At 43.2% G+C, this 17,380-nt stretch overlaps 1 protein-coding gene across 1 annotated transcript; it reads left to right on the top strand.

Annotated features, from left to right (window-relative positions):
- The first annotated feature begins 547 nt into the window (after positions 1–547).
- On the top strand, positions 548–3,223 carry DEFB129 (defensin beta 129). Its single transcript, XM_077766907.1, has 2 exons — positions 548–605; positions 2,778–3,223. Exons 1-2 carry the CDS (start codon positions 548–550, stop codon positions 3,221–3,223), a joined length of 504 nt encoding a protein of 167 aa, XP_077623033.1.
- Positions 3,224–17,380: the final 14,157 nt, after the last annotated feature.

The raw sequence follows: 17,380 nt of genomic DNA, 5'->3' as shown, positions 1-17,380 counted from the left end.
TCATTCTCATTCTCTTCCAAAATAAATAAATAAACTTTTTTTTTTTTTTTAGTTATGCCAAGAGCTGCCTAAAAGAAACTCATTCAACACACACATGTCCTGAATTGTCATGGTAACCCAGTGCCCATGCTAAACAGTGGAGACTCCAGTACAAAAACAGAGACGGCCCTCCAGAAGTCCATGGTTGTAGCGATTTCTGCTCTTCTGCCTCTGCCACACTAAGTGCCTTAGGCATAATTAGCTGACAAATAGAAAAACAAATATACTACCCTTGCCATGCTCACACATTAAGAGGGAGGAAGGCAAAGGGCTGGCACTTTCTCTCACATCTCATATGTCTTATGTTTCCCCCAGGATCGAGAGCGGGGGAGGATATTGCACGGAAGTGTTCAGGAAAGCTCTTCTCAGATAGAATCGGTGAAAACACACCTGCTGTCAGCCGGGGCCGTACTTCACTGCTCATAGCCTACGGCCATGAAGAGGCCAATAAAGGCTGGAGCCCAGGAACACCAACCCAGATCCAAGGCCTCCTCTCCGGCACCCAGCCATGAAGCTCCTTTTTCCTATCTTTGCCAGCCTCATGCTGCAGTACCAGGTGAACACAGGTAATGTGGAATCCTGGGACTCAAAGGGCGCGGTGTGAGGAAGCAGGAATCTGGCTTGTCCGTGACAATGGGAACCCAAGTTCCGCTGACAAAGGAGGTGCCCAAACAGATGGCCGAAGAGTGTGCCTACCACCTCGGTCACGCACCGTCCCCCACGCACCCCCAGAGGCCCCAACCCTAGACTCTGTCCGACAGGTCTATCCAGAGAGCTACAGAGGAAGCAGGGTGTTTTCTGTGCACATAAAGGCTGTCTTCCTGCCCTCTACATAGCTATCATCTGGGACTCGGCCAAGTCTACCTCATTTTTGCTCTATTTCTAATTTAAACTATCCTTTGGAGCAAATGTTCCTAGCAGTTTATACTTTGGGATAATACGGAGTATTTGCGGGCTCAAAAAAAACTCCTCTAAGGATCCGGTAAGTAGAACTATGTTCTCCATCTCAATGTTTTCAGATGTGTAAAGTGCCATCCCTTGTCTTCTCGGACACTCCCCAATCCCTCATCAGGGTATCTAGGAATGCACCATGGCAAAATGCAAAACCAGAGGACTGACTGTTGTTTTTGGTAAAGAAAAGAGAAGCACTGAGACTTCTTTCAGAATATGACAATCACCCAGATATTTAGAACAATTGGCAATGGGTCAGGGAAGGGAAAGTGCAAAAGTCAAGATATTTCTCATGTTTTTCCCCCAGGGCCTTACAAGAAGAGTAATAACATAAGCAAGTACGGCCGGTCGTGTCGTCTTGAGTAAAGTCACGTAGCCACTTTGAGCCTCAAATTCCACATGAGCATGGCAGGTTAATCAATGCAGCTGCCTGAAATATACGAATTTTATTGTTTTGTCTCTGGAGAGAAACGGTGTTGAAATGTGTGTGAAGATTAGGTGCTACATAAGCCTCTTGTTATTTATGGGAAATTGGTTGAATTGTTAAGATAGAGCGAGAGGGAACTTTCTTGATTCAGAAAAAAAGTGAGACACTGGGAGGAAAAAAAATCAGCAGATGAAGATGGGGTTCTAAACTAAGAAGAGAATGTAGGGCTGTAGATAACCATGCAGGAGTTACCTTGGTAGAGATGGGGCGAAGGCTATGATCATGAACAAGAACTCTGAGGGACAGAATGTCCAGAGAGGTTGAAAATGGTAGAACACCATGCCCCAGGAGCCCCAGGTCAAGCAATTGCCAAGGACAGTGAAGTCATGGACCACTGGGTTTGGCAAGAAGCCAGCTCTCCTAAAAGTCCTCTTGATTCCTTTGAAGTTCTTTCTTGGATTTGTTTTATGACAGATTTTGCTCTTGTTGGTATTTCCTAGGATCGTGAGGAGAGATAGTGATGCTCTGTAAGTGTCTAAGATGCTAAGTTGGAGGTCTAAAATCATAGCCTGAGGCCACCTGGGGGGCCAGTCACAGTTAAGCCTCTGACTCTTGGTTTCAGCTCAGGTCACGATCTCATGGTTGGTGGGCTCAAGCTGACAGCAAGGAGCCTGCCTGGTTCTCTCTCTCTTTCTCTCTCTCTCCCTCTCTCTCTCTGTCTCTCTCTCTCCCTCCCTCCCTTTCTGCCCCTCCCCTGATCATGCTCCCTCTCTCAAATAAATAAACTTTAAAAATACATTATTAATAAATAAATAAAACCATATCCTAATGCAAAAAAAAAAAATGTGTTTCCTTTTTTCCCTTCCTCTATGTGCCCTGGATTTTTAAAGTTACTCAATGAGGGGGACTAGAGAGATTTATTTTGGATTTCAGGGGTGTACAGAGACTTTCTTAGCCTGCTGGGTATTTCCATGAACATCCCTGGCACTGCTCTTAAAATTTAGCATTAATAGGTGTGGCTCAGTCGGTTAAGTGGCTGACTTCGGCTCGGGTCATGATCTCATGGTCCATGAGTTTGAGCCCTGCGTTGGGTTCTGTGCTGATGGCTCAGAGTCTGGAGTCTGCTTTGGATTCTGTGTGTCCTTCTCTCTGTGTCCCTCCCTTGTTCACAGTCTGTCTCTCTCTGTCTCCCAAAAATAAAAAAAATAAAAATAAAACATTTTTTTAAACTTAGCGTTGATGAACACCCTCTTACTCTATTCCTCTCCCTCCGACAGTCTTGACATCATATCTAGCTATTAACCTTAGTTCAATGGTTTTGTTTGTTTGTTTGTTTGTTTGTTTTCTCTTCTTTGTGCAGAGTCCTTTGGCTTGAGAAGATGTTTAATGGGTTTTGGGAGATGCAAAGACTACTGTGCCGTGGGTGAAAAAGAGATACAGAAATGCAAGAAGAAAAAATGTTGCATTGGACCAAAAGTGGTTCAAATGATCAAAAACTACATGCAAAATGAAATGTCCCACACACTTGAAGGGAACTCCCAAGAACACCTACAGGCTACAAAGAAGCCTTATGCTGTGACACAGACAAAATACCATATTGTATCTCTTCTCCCCGGAACCAAAAGCGTCAGCCCTTTGGCCAGCGTCAACACCCTCCTCATCCCAAATGCCACCACTGTAAACTCTGCCACCACCAGCCCTACGATCTCATGGAAGATCACATACACTGCTACTTCTGCCAGGAGTGACACCACAGAAAGCAGAGATGTGGCCGGTGACTCCTCGCCAGCAGCGCCACCGCCATAGACACTTCCAACCCCAGGACAGGAGCTGGAGGGAGTGATGAGTCGAGGCTTTCCCTTAAAACACCAAGTTCCTCTCCGTTTTTGCTAGCTGTAAAATGAAACATAGGACTGTTTCCTCAGTCATTAGTCATTCAATAAACACTGTTCAATCACCTACAGTGTGGGGGCGCCTGAGTGGCTCAGTCGGTTAAGCATCCGACCTCGGCTCAGGTCACGATCTCACGGTTTGTGGGTTCGAGCCCCGCGTCGGGCTCCGTGCTGACAGCTCAGAGCCTGGAGCCTGCTTCCGATTCTGTGTGTGTGTCTCTCTCTCTCTGCCCCTCTTCCACTCACGCTCTGTCTTTCTCTGTCTCAAACATAAATACACATTAAAAAAATTTTTTTTAATCTGGGGGAACAGGGGAAAGGAGGGTGGGTAAGGGAGAAGATGTATGATGTCTATCTCTGGGACGAGGCATTTCAGCAAGTTTCCCAACAGGATGGACAATAGGCAGAGCGGTGACTCTAATAGATGACAGAAGGCAGACCACAGATGCAAACCATATAGGTAACTGGGAATTTTCTAACAGCTCCATTTTAAAAAGTTAAAAGAAATAGAAGGAATGAATATTAATAATACACGTTATCTACTACAGTAAATCTAAAATGTTATCATTTCAACATAAAATCAATATAAAAATTATTTGAGACATTTTGTATTCTTTTTTCTTTTTTTTTTTTTTACTAAGTCTTCGACATCTCATATGTATGTTACCATTACAGCACAATTTCAGTTCATACTGGCCACATTCCAAGTGCTCAACAGACCCATGGAAAGCAGATTGGACAACATCAAGTTTGAGAGGGTTTTTTTTTTTTTTTTAAACATTTTTTTCATTTTCGAGAGACAGAGAGAGACAGCGTGTGAGCAGGGGAGGGGCACAGAGAGAGGGAGACACAGAATTGGAAGCAGGCTCCAGGCTCTGAGCTGTCGGCACAGAGCCCAACGCAGGGCTCAAACCCATGAACTGTGTGATCATGACCTGAGCCAAAGTCGGATGCTTAACCAACTGAGCCACCCAGGCGGCTCTGGTTAAAGAGATTCAAGGGCACAAACAGCCAAAGAACTGTGAGGCAAAGGGGATGGTGCTACTAAAAAGACAGTGATATTTCTGAGGGCTGCGGTAGAGAATTTAAGAAATTCAGATCTGAAGCTCTTGAGCTAGCATTCTGGTTCTAGTACTTTTTAGCCGCTTGGCTTGGAACAAATCATTTATCCATATACAAGCATCACAAAATAAAGATGTAAAACATCACATCACATCCCAGAATCTACTCCCTTCTACCCCAGGTCACACATCCTTCCTTTTAGTGCCCAAATTTCAGTGGCACAGAGCCCTGGTCCGGTTTTGCAGCATGTTCCTCTCTGCTACCTAGCACCTCCTTCAGTTTAAAGGCCACTTTTCCTGGGGCGCCTGCGTGGCTCTATGAGTTAAGCATCAATCTGGCTTTAGCTCGGGTCATGATCTCACAGTTTGTGAGTTCAAGCTCTGCATCGGGGCTGTCAGTGCAGAGACTGCTTCAGATCTTCTGTCCCCTTCTCTCTCTGCCCCTCCCCAGTTCGTGTTCTCTCTCTCTTTCTCGAAAATAAACATTTAAAAAAATTTCCAAAGCCACTTGAGTCCTATCATAGAACTCGGCCATCTTCTCAGGATGAATAATACTACGGAATATCCTTCTCTATCAACAAGCCAAGGAGGAAGCTGCAGCAGAAACCAAACCTGTCAACACCTTGATCTTAAACTCCAGGCTCCAGAAAACACATCGCTGTTGTTGAAGCCCTCCAGTCTGTGCTATTTTGTTATAGTGGCCCCAGCAGACTGATACAGCCAATAAAAGAGATGACATCCTTTTGGGGGTCGGGGGAGGCTGGGTGGCTCAGTCGGTTAAGCATCAACTCTAGATTTTAGCTCAAGTCATGATCTCATGGTTCAAGAGTTCGAGCCCCGCACTGGGCTCCATGCTGGTAGTGTGGAGCCTGCTTGGGATTCTCTCTCTCTCTTGCTCTGCCCCTCTCAGCTCGCTCTTCTCTTTCTCTCCTTCTCTGTCTTTCTCTCTTTCTAAGTAAATAAACTTTTTTTAAAAAGAGAGAGAGAGATGATATCCTTTTCTTCCTCCTTTCTGTGCTCTAGGTAAAAAGATGTAGGAACTACAAGTACTTCTTAGAATACCCTGAGCCTGTGTTCTGGCTTTGTCAAGTCACTGGCTCTGGGCAAAACTGAGCAACCTTACTAGGATTTTTATACTCAGACCCAAGACTTCGGCTGATGTCAAATGTGGTCAGATATGACTGTTTATTGCTGGTTATGAGAATAAGGCCCACAAAATGCATAGTAGAAGACAACAAGCAAGGAAAGATTACTAAACTATTGTCAAATATGTGGATTTTTGCACACAAACTGGCTTTGAATTTACCAATAAATCAAAACTTGCTATGGCGGGGTGGGGCTCAAGGGTGGCTCCGTTGGTTGAGCGTCCAACTCTTGATTTCAGCTCAGGTCGTGATCTCGTGGTTCGTGGGATGGAGCCCCATGTCCAGCTCTGCACTGACAGTGTAGAGCTTGCTTTGGATTCTCTGTCGCTTTCTCTGCCCCTCCCCGGCTTGTGCTCTTTCTCTCTCAATAAACTTTTTTTTTTTTAATTGATATGGGGGAGAGGGGAGTCCGTTTGTGCTCAGTGTCCTGTGTACACACTTTGCAAGCCATGAGACTGACTTCCAATTCCACTCTAACTAGCTGAATGGATCACAGGAGTCACCTCCTGCTGCTGGAACAGCTCCAATCGATCATCTAGCTTACGAAAGATTTTATGTAAAAACCACTGCAGCAAAGCTCCGGTCAGCTTTCATATCCAGAAATACAACTCCAAGACAGTACATGCTTTTGACAGGGAGGGTTTGGGAGATAAGGCTGTGCACCGCCATTACTGAAGGTCTGGAAAGTTCCCATTCTGTGATGGGACTCACATAAAACATAACAAAGAGACTGGAGGCAACGTGAGACTTCTAATCATCAAGGAAAGGAAAGGAGAGGAAAGGAGAGGAAAGGAGAGGAAAGGAGAGGAAAGGAGAGGAGAGGAGAGGAGAGGAGAGGAGAGGAAAGGAAAGGAGAGAAAGGGAGGAAGGAAGGAAGGAAGGAAGGAAGGAAGGAAGGAAGGAAGGAAGGAAGGAAGGAAAGAAAAAAAGAAAGGAAGGAAGAAAAGAAACTCAGGGGCGCCTGGGTGGCTCCATCCATTGAGCATCTGACTCCTGGTTTTGGCTCAGGTCATGATCTTGCATCAGGCTCTGTGCTGACAGTGCAGAGCCTGCTTAAGATTCTCTCTCTGCCTTCTCTCTCTCTCTTCTTCTCTCTCTCTCTCTCTCAAAATAAATAAGTAAATTTTAAAGAAGAACTTCAACCATTTTCAGGCTGCAGACTGCCTTAACATGATGTTACCTGCAATTGTTTAATTAGCATGGCCACCACTTCTAATTCAACTCCCCTGTATTCTTGGCAAACTACAACTTCCACAATCACAGCATTTGCCTGACTTCAAACATTGTGCTGCATGTTTGTTTAAAAAAGATAAGGAAAAAAATAAAACCCAGCCTCATGGCTTATGGGCTACTTTGGTCTCGTAAGGATCAGTTTCTTACAAGATCCTTTCTTACAAGAATAGAGTTGTATGTTGAAGTTCACGTATTAAGTTGTTTTCAAAATCGGGGCACCTGGGTGGCTCAGTAGGTTAAGTGTCTGACTCTTCGTTTCAGCTCAGGTCATGATCTCACAGTTTGTGGGTTCGAGTCCCACATCGGATTCCACATTGGCAGCATGGAGCCTGCTTGAGATTCTCTCTCCCTCTCTCTCTGCCCCTCCCCTGCTGGCTTGCTCTCTCTCTCTCCGAAAATAAATAAATAAACTTTAAAAAAAGTTTTAATAAATCATTCTCAAAATCGTGTATCCGTAGATTACATTTGTGAGTTTTAAAGGAAAATTATCACCCTTTTGTATTAATTAGTTAACTTAGAATATAAATTGGGTATGATTAAGCTACATTAATTTCTTTTTTATCTTTTTTTTTTTGAGAGAGACAGACAGACAGAGTATGTAGACAGTGAGTGTCAGAGGAAATCCTTGCTTCCAGAGCACCCCTCCCATACCCCTCACCCCCATCCCCTATCTCAACCCCTATCCCCACCCGTCTCCAGGGCAGATTATTTCCTCTTGCTCTGTTGCCCCACTGTCTCATCCAGACCATCTAGTAGTCTGCAAGCCTACAACCAGTTAACTGTTAACCGATTTGTTAAATGCAGACTGATCAGCTACGGAATACGTAAAGAAAATGGGCTGCTGGTTCCATTATGGACTGAAAAGTCGCTATTTTCTGAGTCTGGCTCTCTCCTCTGTCTCCCAAACCAAATCATCTTCTGACTCCTTCCATCATACACCTCCTCCCCCTGACCACAAGCTGGGTACTCAAACCCCTGTTTCACTTATTTTTTTTTTTTTAGTGAAATTGGCCTGGCCAATGTGAAGGGTGTAGGATGTGGCTCCAGCGGGACCAGTCAGAATTCTTTCCTGGGATATTTTCACTTGGAACCGGGATCTTGTCTCAGGATCTCATCCTGCAACGGGATGCGTCCTGTGCTGCTTTAGGCCACATTCTCTGTCACACAGCGAATTCTGTCTGCAGAACAGGACAGCAAGAGGAACACCCAGGGAGAAGCATGTGGATAGAGAATTTTGATGACATTGGAATCACAGGACCAGGCCTGCTTCAAGCAGCCATATTTCCAGACACCTCAGAGATGTGGGTGGATACATGTATTTTTGTGCCTAAGTTGGTTTGAGTTGGTTTTTCATTACAAATTGTCCCCGTCTCCATATTTAGTCAGAGAGGTGCATCTTTGGTGTTCACTGCTTAACACATAAACTAACACATTCCACAAGGCCATGCCTGTTGCATATGCCTAAGCCAAGGAGCTAGAATATAAAGTTTGAACATTCCAGGGGTGCCTGGGTGGCTCAGTCGGTTAAGCAACCGACTTCAGCTCAGGTCACAATCTCATGGTTTGTGGGTTCGAGCCCTCATCAGGCTCTGTGCTGACAGCTGGCTCAGAGCCTGGAGCCTGTTTCAGATTCTGTGTCTCCCTCTCTCTCTGACCCTCCCCGCTCACACTGTCTCTCTCTCTCAGAAATAAATAAAACATTAAAAATTTTAAAAAATTTTGAACATTCCATTCAATCACTAACAAACTCCATGAGGCAGACACTTCCACCACTGATGGGCTGAAATGCCTTGATGATGTCATGCAGAGCTCCAGCTGGGCTAACCAATCATTAGGGCCAAAACCAGAAGTCTGAGAGTCTGTGAGCCCTCAAAATTCACATGTCGGGGGCACCTGGGTGGCTCAGTTGGTTAAGCGGCCGACTTTGGCTCAAGTCACAATCTCGTGGTCTGTGGGCTCGAGACCCGCATCGGGCTCTCTGCTGTCAGTGCGGAGCCTGCTTCGGAGCCTCTGTCTAACTCTCTCTCTGCCTTTCCCCTTGCTTCTCCCTCTCTCATTCCCAAGAACTGGAATTTGAATTTAAAAAAAAAAAAAAAAAAGATGAATACTGCATGATCTCACTTACATAGAGAATCTAAAAAAGTCGAACTCAGAGAGGCACTANATAACCGGAATTTGAATTTAAAAAAAAAAAAAAAAAAGATGAATACTGCATGATCTCACTTACATAGAGAATCTAAAAAAGTCGAACTCAGAGAGGCACTAAGTAGAATGGTGGCTGCCAGGGGCACCTGGGTGGCTTAGTCAGTTAAGCGTCTGACTTTCGCTTAGGTCATGATCTCGCAGTTCGTGGGTTCAAGCCCCACGTCGGACTCTGTGCTGACTGCCAGCTCAGAGCCTGGAGCCTATTTCAGAGTCTGTGTCTCCCTCTCTCTCTGACCCTCCCCTGCTCACGCTGTCTCTCTCTCTCTCTCTTAGAAATAAATAAAAATATTAAAAAAAAAAAAAAAGGAATGGTGGCTGCCAGTTGCTGCGTGGGGGAAATGGGGAGACGCTGGTCAAACTTTCACCTGCACAATTAAAACATTTGGGAACGCTACTGTATCGCATGGTGATTGTAGTTAATAATGCTGTATTGTATACTTGAAATGTGCAGAGAGTAGATCTTAAGCGTTCTCACCACAAACAAAAAAAAATAGTAACTATGTGGGGCGCCTGGGTGGCTTAGTTGGTTAAGCGTCCGACTTTTGCTTAGGTCATGATCTCGCGGTTCGTGGGTTCGAGCCCCACGTCAGGCTCTGTGCTGACTGCCAGCTCGGAGCCTGGAGCCTGTTTCAGTCTGTGACTCCCTCTCTCTCTGACCCTCCCCTGCTCACGCTGTCTCTCTCTCTCTCCTAGAAATAAATGAAACATTAAAAAAAAAAAATAGTAACTATGTGAAGCAACGGATGTTTTAACTGGCTTGATAGTGGTAATTTCATAACATACGTGTATACCAAACCATCACGTTGTAGACTTTCGATGTGCACAATTTTATTTGCCAATTGTCCCTCAATAAAAGTGAAAAAAAAAAAGAACATGTAAAAGATATTCATTAAACTCATTAGAGCCAAGGGGAGGGCAAAAATAATAGGGCATACAGTTAAAGAGACATGAATGGGGAAAATGAGAGATGAGCCTTGCACAGACCAATGATTGTGGGTCATGTAGGGGTGTTTAATTCAATAGCTGAGATCGAAAACACTGGTGGGGATGAAAGGCGTAGACAACAAACAAGTGACAGAGCAGCTTGCACGGAAACCTAGACCAGCCGGGAAGATTCTGCCCACTCCCAGCCCCAGTAAAATCTTGAATGCCCAAGCCAGAGAATATTCTCAATATGCTTCGAAAACTCAGAGGCCCATTATTTTGTGGACTTTTTGCTGCCTTCCCTGGCCTGGATGCACCAGGCAACTAATTGACCAACTCCTTTGTCTTCACCAGGTCTGATGAGCACGCTGCAGACCTGAGCGGATATTCTGTGGGCTGATAAAATTATCAAAATTCCTGAGCATCTGAGGGGAAAAAGGGAAGACAAGATGAGGAGAGTGTATCATGGCTCTGCTGGGTGAAACCAAGCTGCTTCAGAATGACAGGACAAGTCATTATCAATACTGTCAGTTGCTTCCTTTCTTGATGGAGTCTAGGCAAAGGAAGAAAACCAAACTCATTGCGCTTCCTACTGTCCAAATCCGTCCTGAATTTCAGCTTGGGGCACAATCCCAGAAACGAACACATAGCCATGGTGAAAGTACCACTGGATGCTGATGTCTACAGAATCTACACGTATATGACAAAGAAGCCCCTTTAACTCCGGACTCCGCATATCCAGGGTTTATCACTGATGCATTCTAACTCTTGGAGAACCTGAGAATTAAAAAGGGATGCTGGTGAACAAGATCAATAAATGGAAGCTCAATTCAAAAGCAACCCAATGAACTAATAAGTGCCCTATCATGATACCACAGGGCACTAAAAGAAGGATAGCAATGAGGAAGAACTATAGAAAAGCAATACTAATAATGAGAATATTTAAGAGGTAGAGAATTTTTTTTAATTTTTTTAATGTTTATTTTTGAAAGAGAGAGAGAGACACAGAGTGTGAGCGAGGGAGGGTCAGAGAGAGAGGGAGACACAGAATCTGAAGACAGGCTCCAGGCTCTGAGCTAGCTGTCAGCACAGAGCCCGACATGGGGCTCAAACTCACAAACCATGGGATCATGACCTGAGCCGAAGTCAGACGCCCAACCGACTAAGCCACCCAGGCGCCTCTATAGAACATTTCTAAAGTGTCAAGTACAGTACTGAGAACTTTTGAGAACCTTACACACATTATATAAATAATACACCCAAGGTTTCAGTAAAACTGCTGAAAGCCACAGATAAGTTAGTAGAACCAGGACTTGAATTCAGGCCTGTCTAACAACAGAGTCCCTACACTTAGTCGCCACGCTACCCCAGCTCCCAGTGGCAACAGCTTCAGAGCATGTTCCCGGTGCCACTTATATACCGAGGCCCCTCCATGGATAACCTCACCCAGGACTTTTAGCAAGAGCGTGGAAGAAGTATAGAGGACTTGATCACTACATCTGCTGGCCACCCATTATAAAGAGGCAGAGGAGCAAATATGCCTATCCTAAAGGACTTAATAAACCCAAATAACTTGGACAATGCCTACATATGCCAAATTTAAGACCTGGTAAATTCACACTTGGATTATCGCCTTTCCTTCCGGCTAACACACTGTAAAAGGAATTTAGGAGAAATGGCATTAGAGCACAGAATAGGAACCATGACAATAAAAGTACTTAAAATTGCTATTAAGAAACAAAAAGAGTGTCTGGGTGGCTCAGTCGGTTGAGAATCTGACTTTGGCTCAGGTCATGATCTCGCAGTTCATGAGTTTGTGTCCTGCACGAGGCTCTGTGCTGACAGCTCAAAGCCTGGAGCCTGCTTCTGATTCTGTGTGTCTCTCTTTCTGCCCCTCCCCAGCTCACACTCTGTCTCTTCCTCTCTCTCTCTCTCAAAAATAAATAGACATTAAAAAAAAAATTTTTTTTTAAAAGAAACACAAAAGGGTGTCCAGGGGGCTCAGTCAGTCACGCGTCCGACTCTTGATTTTGGCTCAGGTCATGATCTCATGGTCATGAGAAGGAGCCCCAGACTGGGCTCTGTACCAAGCATGGACCCTGCTTGGGATTCTCTCCCTCTCTCTCTTCCTCCACCCATTTCCTCTGCTCATGCATTCTCTCTCAAAAAAGAAAGAAAGAAAGAAATACACACTTTGTAAGTCACAAATTCCATGGTAATACCTCTCCATGCTTTCATTTTAAGAGATGGGAAGGGGGGCACTTGGGTGGCTCAGTTAGTTAAGCATCTGACTCTTCATTTCAGCTCTGGTCATGACTTCACGGTTTGTGGGTTCAAGCCCGGTGTCAGGCACCACACTGACAGAGGGATTCTCTCTCTCTCTCTCTCTCTCTCTCTCTCTCCCTCTCTCCCTCTCTCCCCCTCTCTCCCTCCCCTGCTTGCTTTCTCTCTCTCTTTTTCTCTTTCTCTCTCTCCCCCTCTCTCTCAAAATAAATAAACTTTGAAAAAGAAAGAAAAAGAAAGATAGGAAGAAAAGGGTTAACAACAGTCCTATAATCAATCCTCTCCGTTTATCAGGGATACTCCCGAAAAGAAAGAAAAAACGATGTTGACTCTATCAGATCCCCTTCTAAACATGCACGCAGACCTGGAGAACTCACCAGTGGCATTTGCTAGCAGCACAGTCTTTACCTAACAGAATAATCTGCTCTGAATAGATCTAGAATGGTTTCTAGCAAACAAACCTGGAATCTATCATTTACAAAGACGTGGCTCCTTAAAACAGTCATGCATTTATAATGTTGTGTAATCTTCAGAGAATAAAATGGCAGTGCTGCTCAATGAAATATCCCCTTTTGTATGATATGCTCACAGGCAGCACTTAGACATCACTCAGAAATCTCCTGCATTAAACCCAATCCACGGCTCACTCTGATAAGGCACATGGGAGCTGGGGAGTGACATGGACAGCCCAGACTTATGCATGTTTTCTCTGTGCACAAGAATAATTACTTGTATCCTTGAAATCATTACTAAAGCTTAACACAGGAAAGATCTTGGATTCCAGTAAACCTGAATTTTGTGTTAATCGGTAAAGAAAGCAAATATTTCTCTGTAAGTGTATTCATCTCAAAATTTTTCAAAAAACCCACTCTGGAAAACAGTGTGGAGGTTCCTTGAAAAAACTAAGAATAGAAATACATACAATCCAGTAATTCCACCTCTGGGTATTTACCCAAAGAAAACACAAACACTAGTTCAAAAAGATACGTGCACCCTTATGTTTACTAGAGCGATATTTACAACAGCCAAAATATGGAAGCAACCTAAGTAGTCTTCAACAAACGAATGGATAAAGGAGATGTGATAGATTAGAGACAGAGATAGAGAGAAACACACACACAATGGAATATTACTCAGTCATAAAAAAAAAATGAAATCTTGCCACTCGCAACAACGTGGATGGATCTAGAGGGTATAATACTAAGTGAAATAAGTCAGACAGAGAAAGACAAATACCATACGATTTCACTTACATGTGTCTAAAAAGCAAGACAAACAAACAATGGTAGAAACAGAGTCATATAGAGAGAAACATAAAATTATGAAAAATAAAAATCACAAATAATCTTTCCCAAAGAGAAAGACCCTTAAAATTTGGGGCACATATCCTTCCAGATTATGTTTTTTATACTTTCTGCATACATACGTATATGTTTAATATGTACAACAAAGACTAGCTCATACTATCCCATAATTTTCCTTTCTTGCTTAATATATCATAGCTTTTTATCTCATAAGTCTTCAATTATGAACACTGTTTAAAGGTGCAGGGAATTCTAATGTGTTATATATCGTAAATCAGCAAATTCTCTATTGATGGACATAGACATTTTCACATCCTCATTACGAGCAATGCTAAGAAGGAAATAGAGTACTTAGACATCTTGGTGAACTTATCCATTTATTCTATGTGTATTAATTCGGGGTCAAAGAGTAGCATAGTTTCATTTTGTTTAACTTGGTTTTAAACATTGAATATATACGGCAAATTGCTCTCCAAAATATACTGCATTGATTTAAACTCACAGGAGCAGTACTCAGTTGGCCCTGTGCCACCTCACCCTTACCAACAGTAGCTACAAAGTGTATTTTCAAAGGCTGGGAGCTGGTCTCTCAGATATTCTGTGAGAACTCAGCCAATGTATGCAGTAGCGAGTGAAGACAGTCTGGCCAAATCCTTTGGCACTAATGGCGGAGATGTCTGCTTTATTTTACTTTATTACTTGCTCACTGCCCAACTTTTGATCTCATTTGAAGTCATATAAAGATTAGAGCCCCAGGCAAGTGACATGGGTAGTTCTGTCCATCCACCACCCCACTGCACTGTCCCCAAATATGTTCCCATCCTTCAGGCATGAAGTTCTTGCCTCTGGCTTTTGCTGCTCCCTTGTTCCTGGCTTCAATGACCTTAAGTAACCTGGAATTCTCCATATTGAGGAGAGAGTGATGGAAGGGAAGGGAGACGAAAACAAAAGCATTAGATACATTCATTTTTAAAAGGAAAGAAAAAAACTTAAGTGGACATCNGGCGAAGCTAAGACTTCTCTGAATATACCCTGTTTGGAAGATTTGACTTTGGAATCATTTAAATATTTGATCTAATATAAGAATATCAAAACTTTAAAAGCAATCCCTAAAACTTCAAAGCAAAAGAAATCAGATTAACCCATGTACAATAGAAGAACTATTTAAAGTGACAGAAGGGGTGCCTGACTGGCTCAGTCAGTAGAACACAGGCAACTCTTGGTCTTGGAGTTGTGAGTTCGAGTCCCACGTTGGGGTTAGAGGTTACTTTAAAATAAAATCTTTTCAAAAAATGTGATGGGAAGTAATCATTTCCATTTTGTTTGTAAAAGGAGAAATTGGAAAACTAAGATACATGTTCATCAAAAGGGTACGATATTAAGCTAAACATCCATATGTGTAAAGCGATATAAAATCAAGAAAGATTCCCAGAAATCCACATGTTTGGATGTGAAAAGAGCTCTTGAACATATTAAACTGTCGAAAAGAGGCTAAGGAACCATAAGAACAGGATGATACAATTATTTTGTGTAATTTGCTCAATTTCATTGAGGAAGTTTGGCTTTTTGTTCTTTCGGTGTACAGTTCTATGAATTTTGACATGGTTGTTTTTCATGCCTTAAGTTTATTAACAAACACATCGGGTAAGTTGAATTCAAGTGCTTGATCCATTTTTCAAAGAGATCACACCTCTTAAAATGTTCCTTTTCGGGGTACCTGGATGGCTCAGTCAGTTGGACATCCAACTACGGCTCAGGTCATGATCTCACAGTTCGTAGGTTCAGGCCCCACATCGGGCTCTGTGCTGACAGCTCAGGGCCTGGAGCCTGCTTCAGATTCTGTATCTCCCTATTTCTCTGACCCTCCCCTGCTCACGCTATCTCTCTTTCTCTCTCAGAAATAAATAAAACATTTTTTAAAAGGCATAAAAATGTAAATAGACCTCTTGGCCACATTACAACCCAGGAATGTCTTTCTCAAAGACCTGGGAGCCACCTCTTTGAAATGTAGTCACGGTTTTTGTGGGTAGGAGGACCCTAACTTCAGCAGCTTCCTCAGGCTCCTTGCTCTAAGTTTCAAAAGCAGCACCTGCCACAAGGATATGAGAATTTTGTTTTTCCTTTGGGTGAAACCAATCAGCAAACACAGATAAGCCACTCCGCTTATCAAGCAAATCTAGGATGAGCGATGTGTGACAAATGGTACTTTCTGGTCCTCTTACTTGAGGGCTAGGAGGTGTTTGTCTTGAGGACATGTCTGTAATGAGTTGTATCTTCTTGGCTATAGATATGGGTAAGATTTTGGTCTTTGCGGTCTCTTAGCAGATTGTCTATGGAGGCATCGTCCCGGTTTAATGCTTAGTTAGTGACAAAACTGTTTTCTTTCTCTTCTATGTCTATGGGGAGGTTCTATGGGTTGAGAGGAGATTTTGGTTTTAATTATATTTCCCCAACAAATATGTACATATATGTGCATGCACATACAGATGACACCATCAATAAAACCTAGTGGAAAAAAGAATAGAAAGAAGTGAAAGTGAAAAAAAGAAAGAAATGTAAGTGGACAACAAGCGCAATACTAAAAGCACTAACATGTGCCCCAACACGGAGACTATCCTGCCTTGGAGGGAAGATTAAACCAGTTGCTCTCAAAGTGTGGTCTCCAAAAAGGGAGCCTTTGTGCACTGTTGGCGGGAATGTACACTGCTGCAGCCACTATGGGAAACAATATGGAGGTGAAATTACGGATAGAACTACCACTGATTCAGCAATCCCACTTCTGGGTATTTATTTGAAGGAAACAGAAACACTAACTGGAAAAGGTATCTGCACCTCCATGTTCACTGCAGGGTTATTTACAACAGCCAAGATACAGGAACCAACCGAAGTGTCCATCAGTGGATGGGCAGATGTGGTTTACACATGCAATGAGATCTTATTCAGCGGCATAATGAAATCTTGCCACTTGCAACAGCATGGGTTGAGGGCATTATGCTAAGTCAGACAGAGAAAGACAAATGTTGTATGATCATTCTTGTATGTGGAATAAACCAAACAAAACCCAAGTTCACAGACGGAGAACGGACTGGTAGTTGCCAGAGGTGGGAGTGGAGGGGTGGGCAAAATGGTTGAAGGGGATCAAACAGTACAAGCTTCCAGCTATAAAATAAATACGTCGTGGAGATGTACTGTACAACATGGAAACTATACTTAATAATACTGTATTGCACATTTTAAAGTTGCTAAGAGAGCAAGGCTGAAGTTCTCATCGTAAAAGAAGGGAAACTTTGTAATTATGCGTGCTAGTGAGTGTTAACTAGACTTGTTAATGTGGTGATCATTTTTAAATCTATGGAAATTCTATACAAATATAGAATCACTATGTTCTACACCTGAAACTAATATAACATATTCAATTATACCCCAATTAAAAAAAAAAAAGTATAGTCTCTGGACCAGCAGCATCAACACCACGGGAAATGCCAATCTTAGACCTACCTGATACCCACTGAAACACAAGTCTAGCAGTAGAAAGCGGAAACAAGAGTAGAAAGAAGTGAACGTGAAAAAAAGAAAGAAATGAAAGTGGACGAGGCTTAGCAACCTATATTCTCAGCAGTCCTCTGCATGACTCAGATCCATGCTCTAGTTTGAAAACCACAGGCCCAGGCAAACAGATCTGAGAACAAATCTGGAGGGTTCCTACATGTGGGTGTATGTGGAAGTGGGTGGACAGGGAATCTCTGCACTAACCTAGCCACTCACGAGTCTCTAAAACATCAAATTTAAAAAACCTTTATAGGGACGCCTGGCTGCCTCAGTAGCTAGAGCATGCGACTCTTGATCTTGGGGTCATGAGTTCAAGCCCCACGTTGGGTGTGGAGCCCACTTAAAAATAAATAAGGAAAGGGGCACC

Source organism: Crocuta crocuta, unplaced genomic scaffold (assembly GCF_008692635.1).
Source record: "Crocuta crocuta isolate KB4526 unplaced genomic scaffold, BGI_CrCroc_1.0 scaffold15, whole genome shotgun sequence".
Lineage (NCBI taxonomy): Eukaryota > Metazoa > Chordata > Mammalia > Carnivora > Hyaenidae > Crocuta > Crocuta crocuta.
Note: the sequence above shows the minus strand (reverse complement) of the source record. Positions and strands in the feature narration are given on the sequence as shown.

Bases quoted from the DNA above. Each gene is read 5' to 3' on its own strand.
- DEFB129 (XM_077766907.1), top strand. From the start codon at position 548: ATGAAGCTCCTTTTTCCTATCTTTGCCAGCCTCATGCTGCAGTACCAG. The intron at 606-2,777 runs GTAATGTGGAAT...TTCTTTGTGCAG, and splicing joins GCAGTACCAGGTGAACACAG to AGTCCTTTGGCTTGAGAAGA.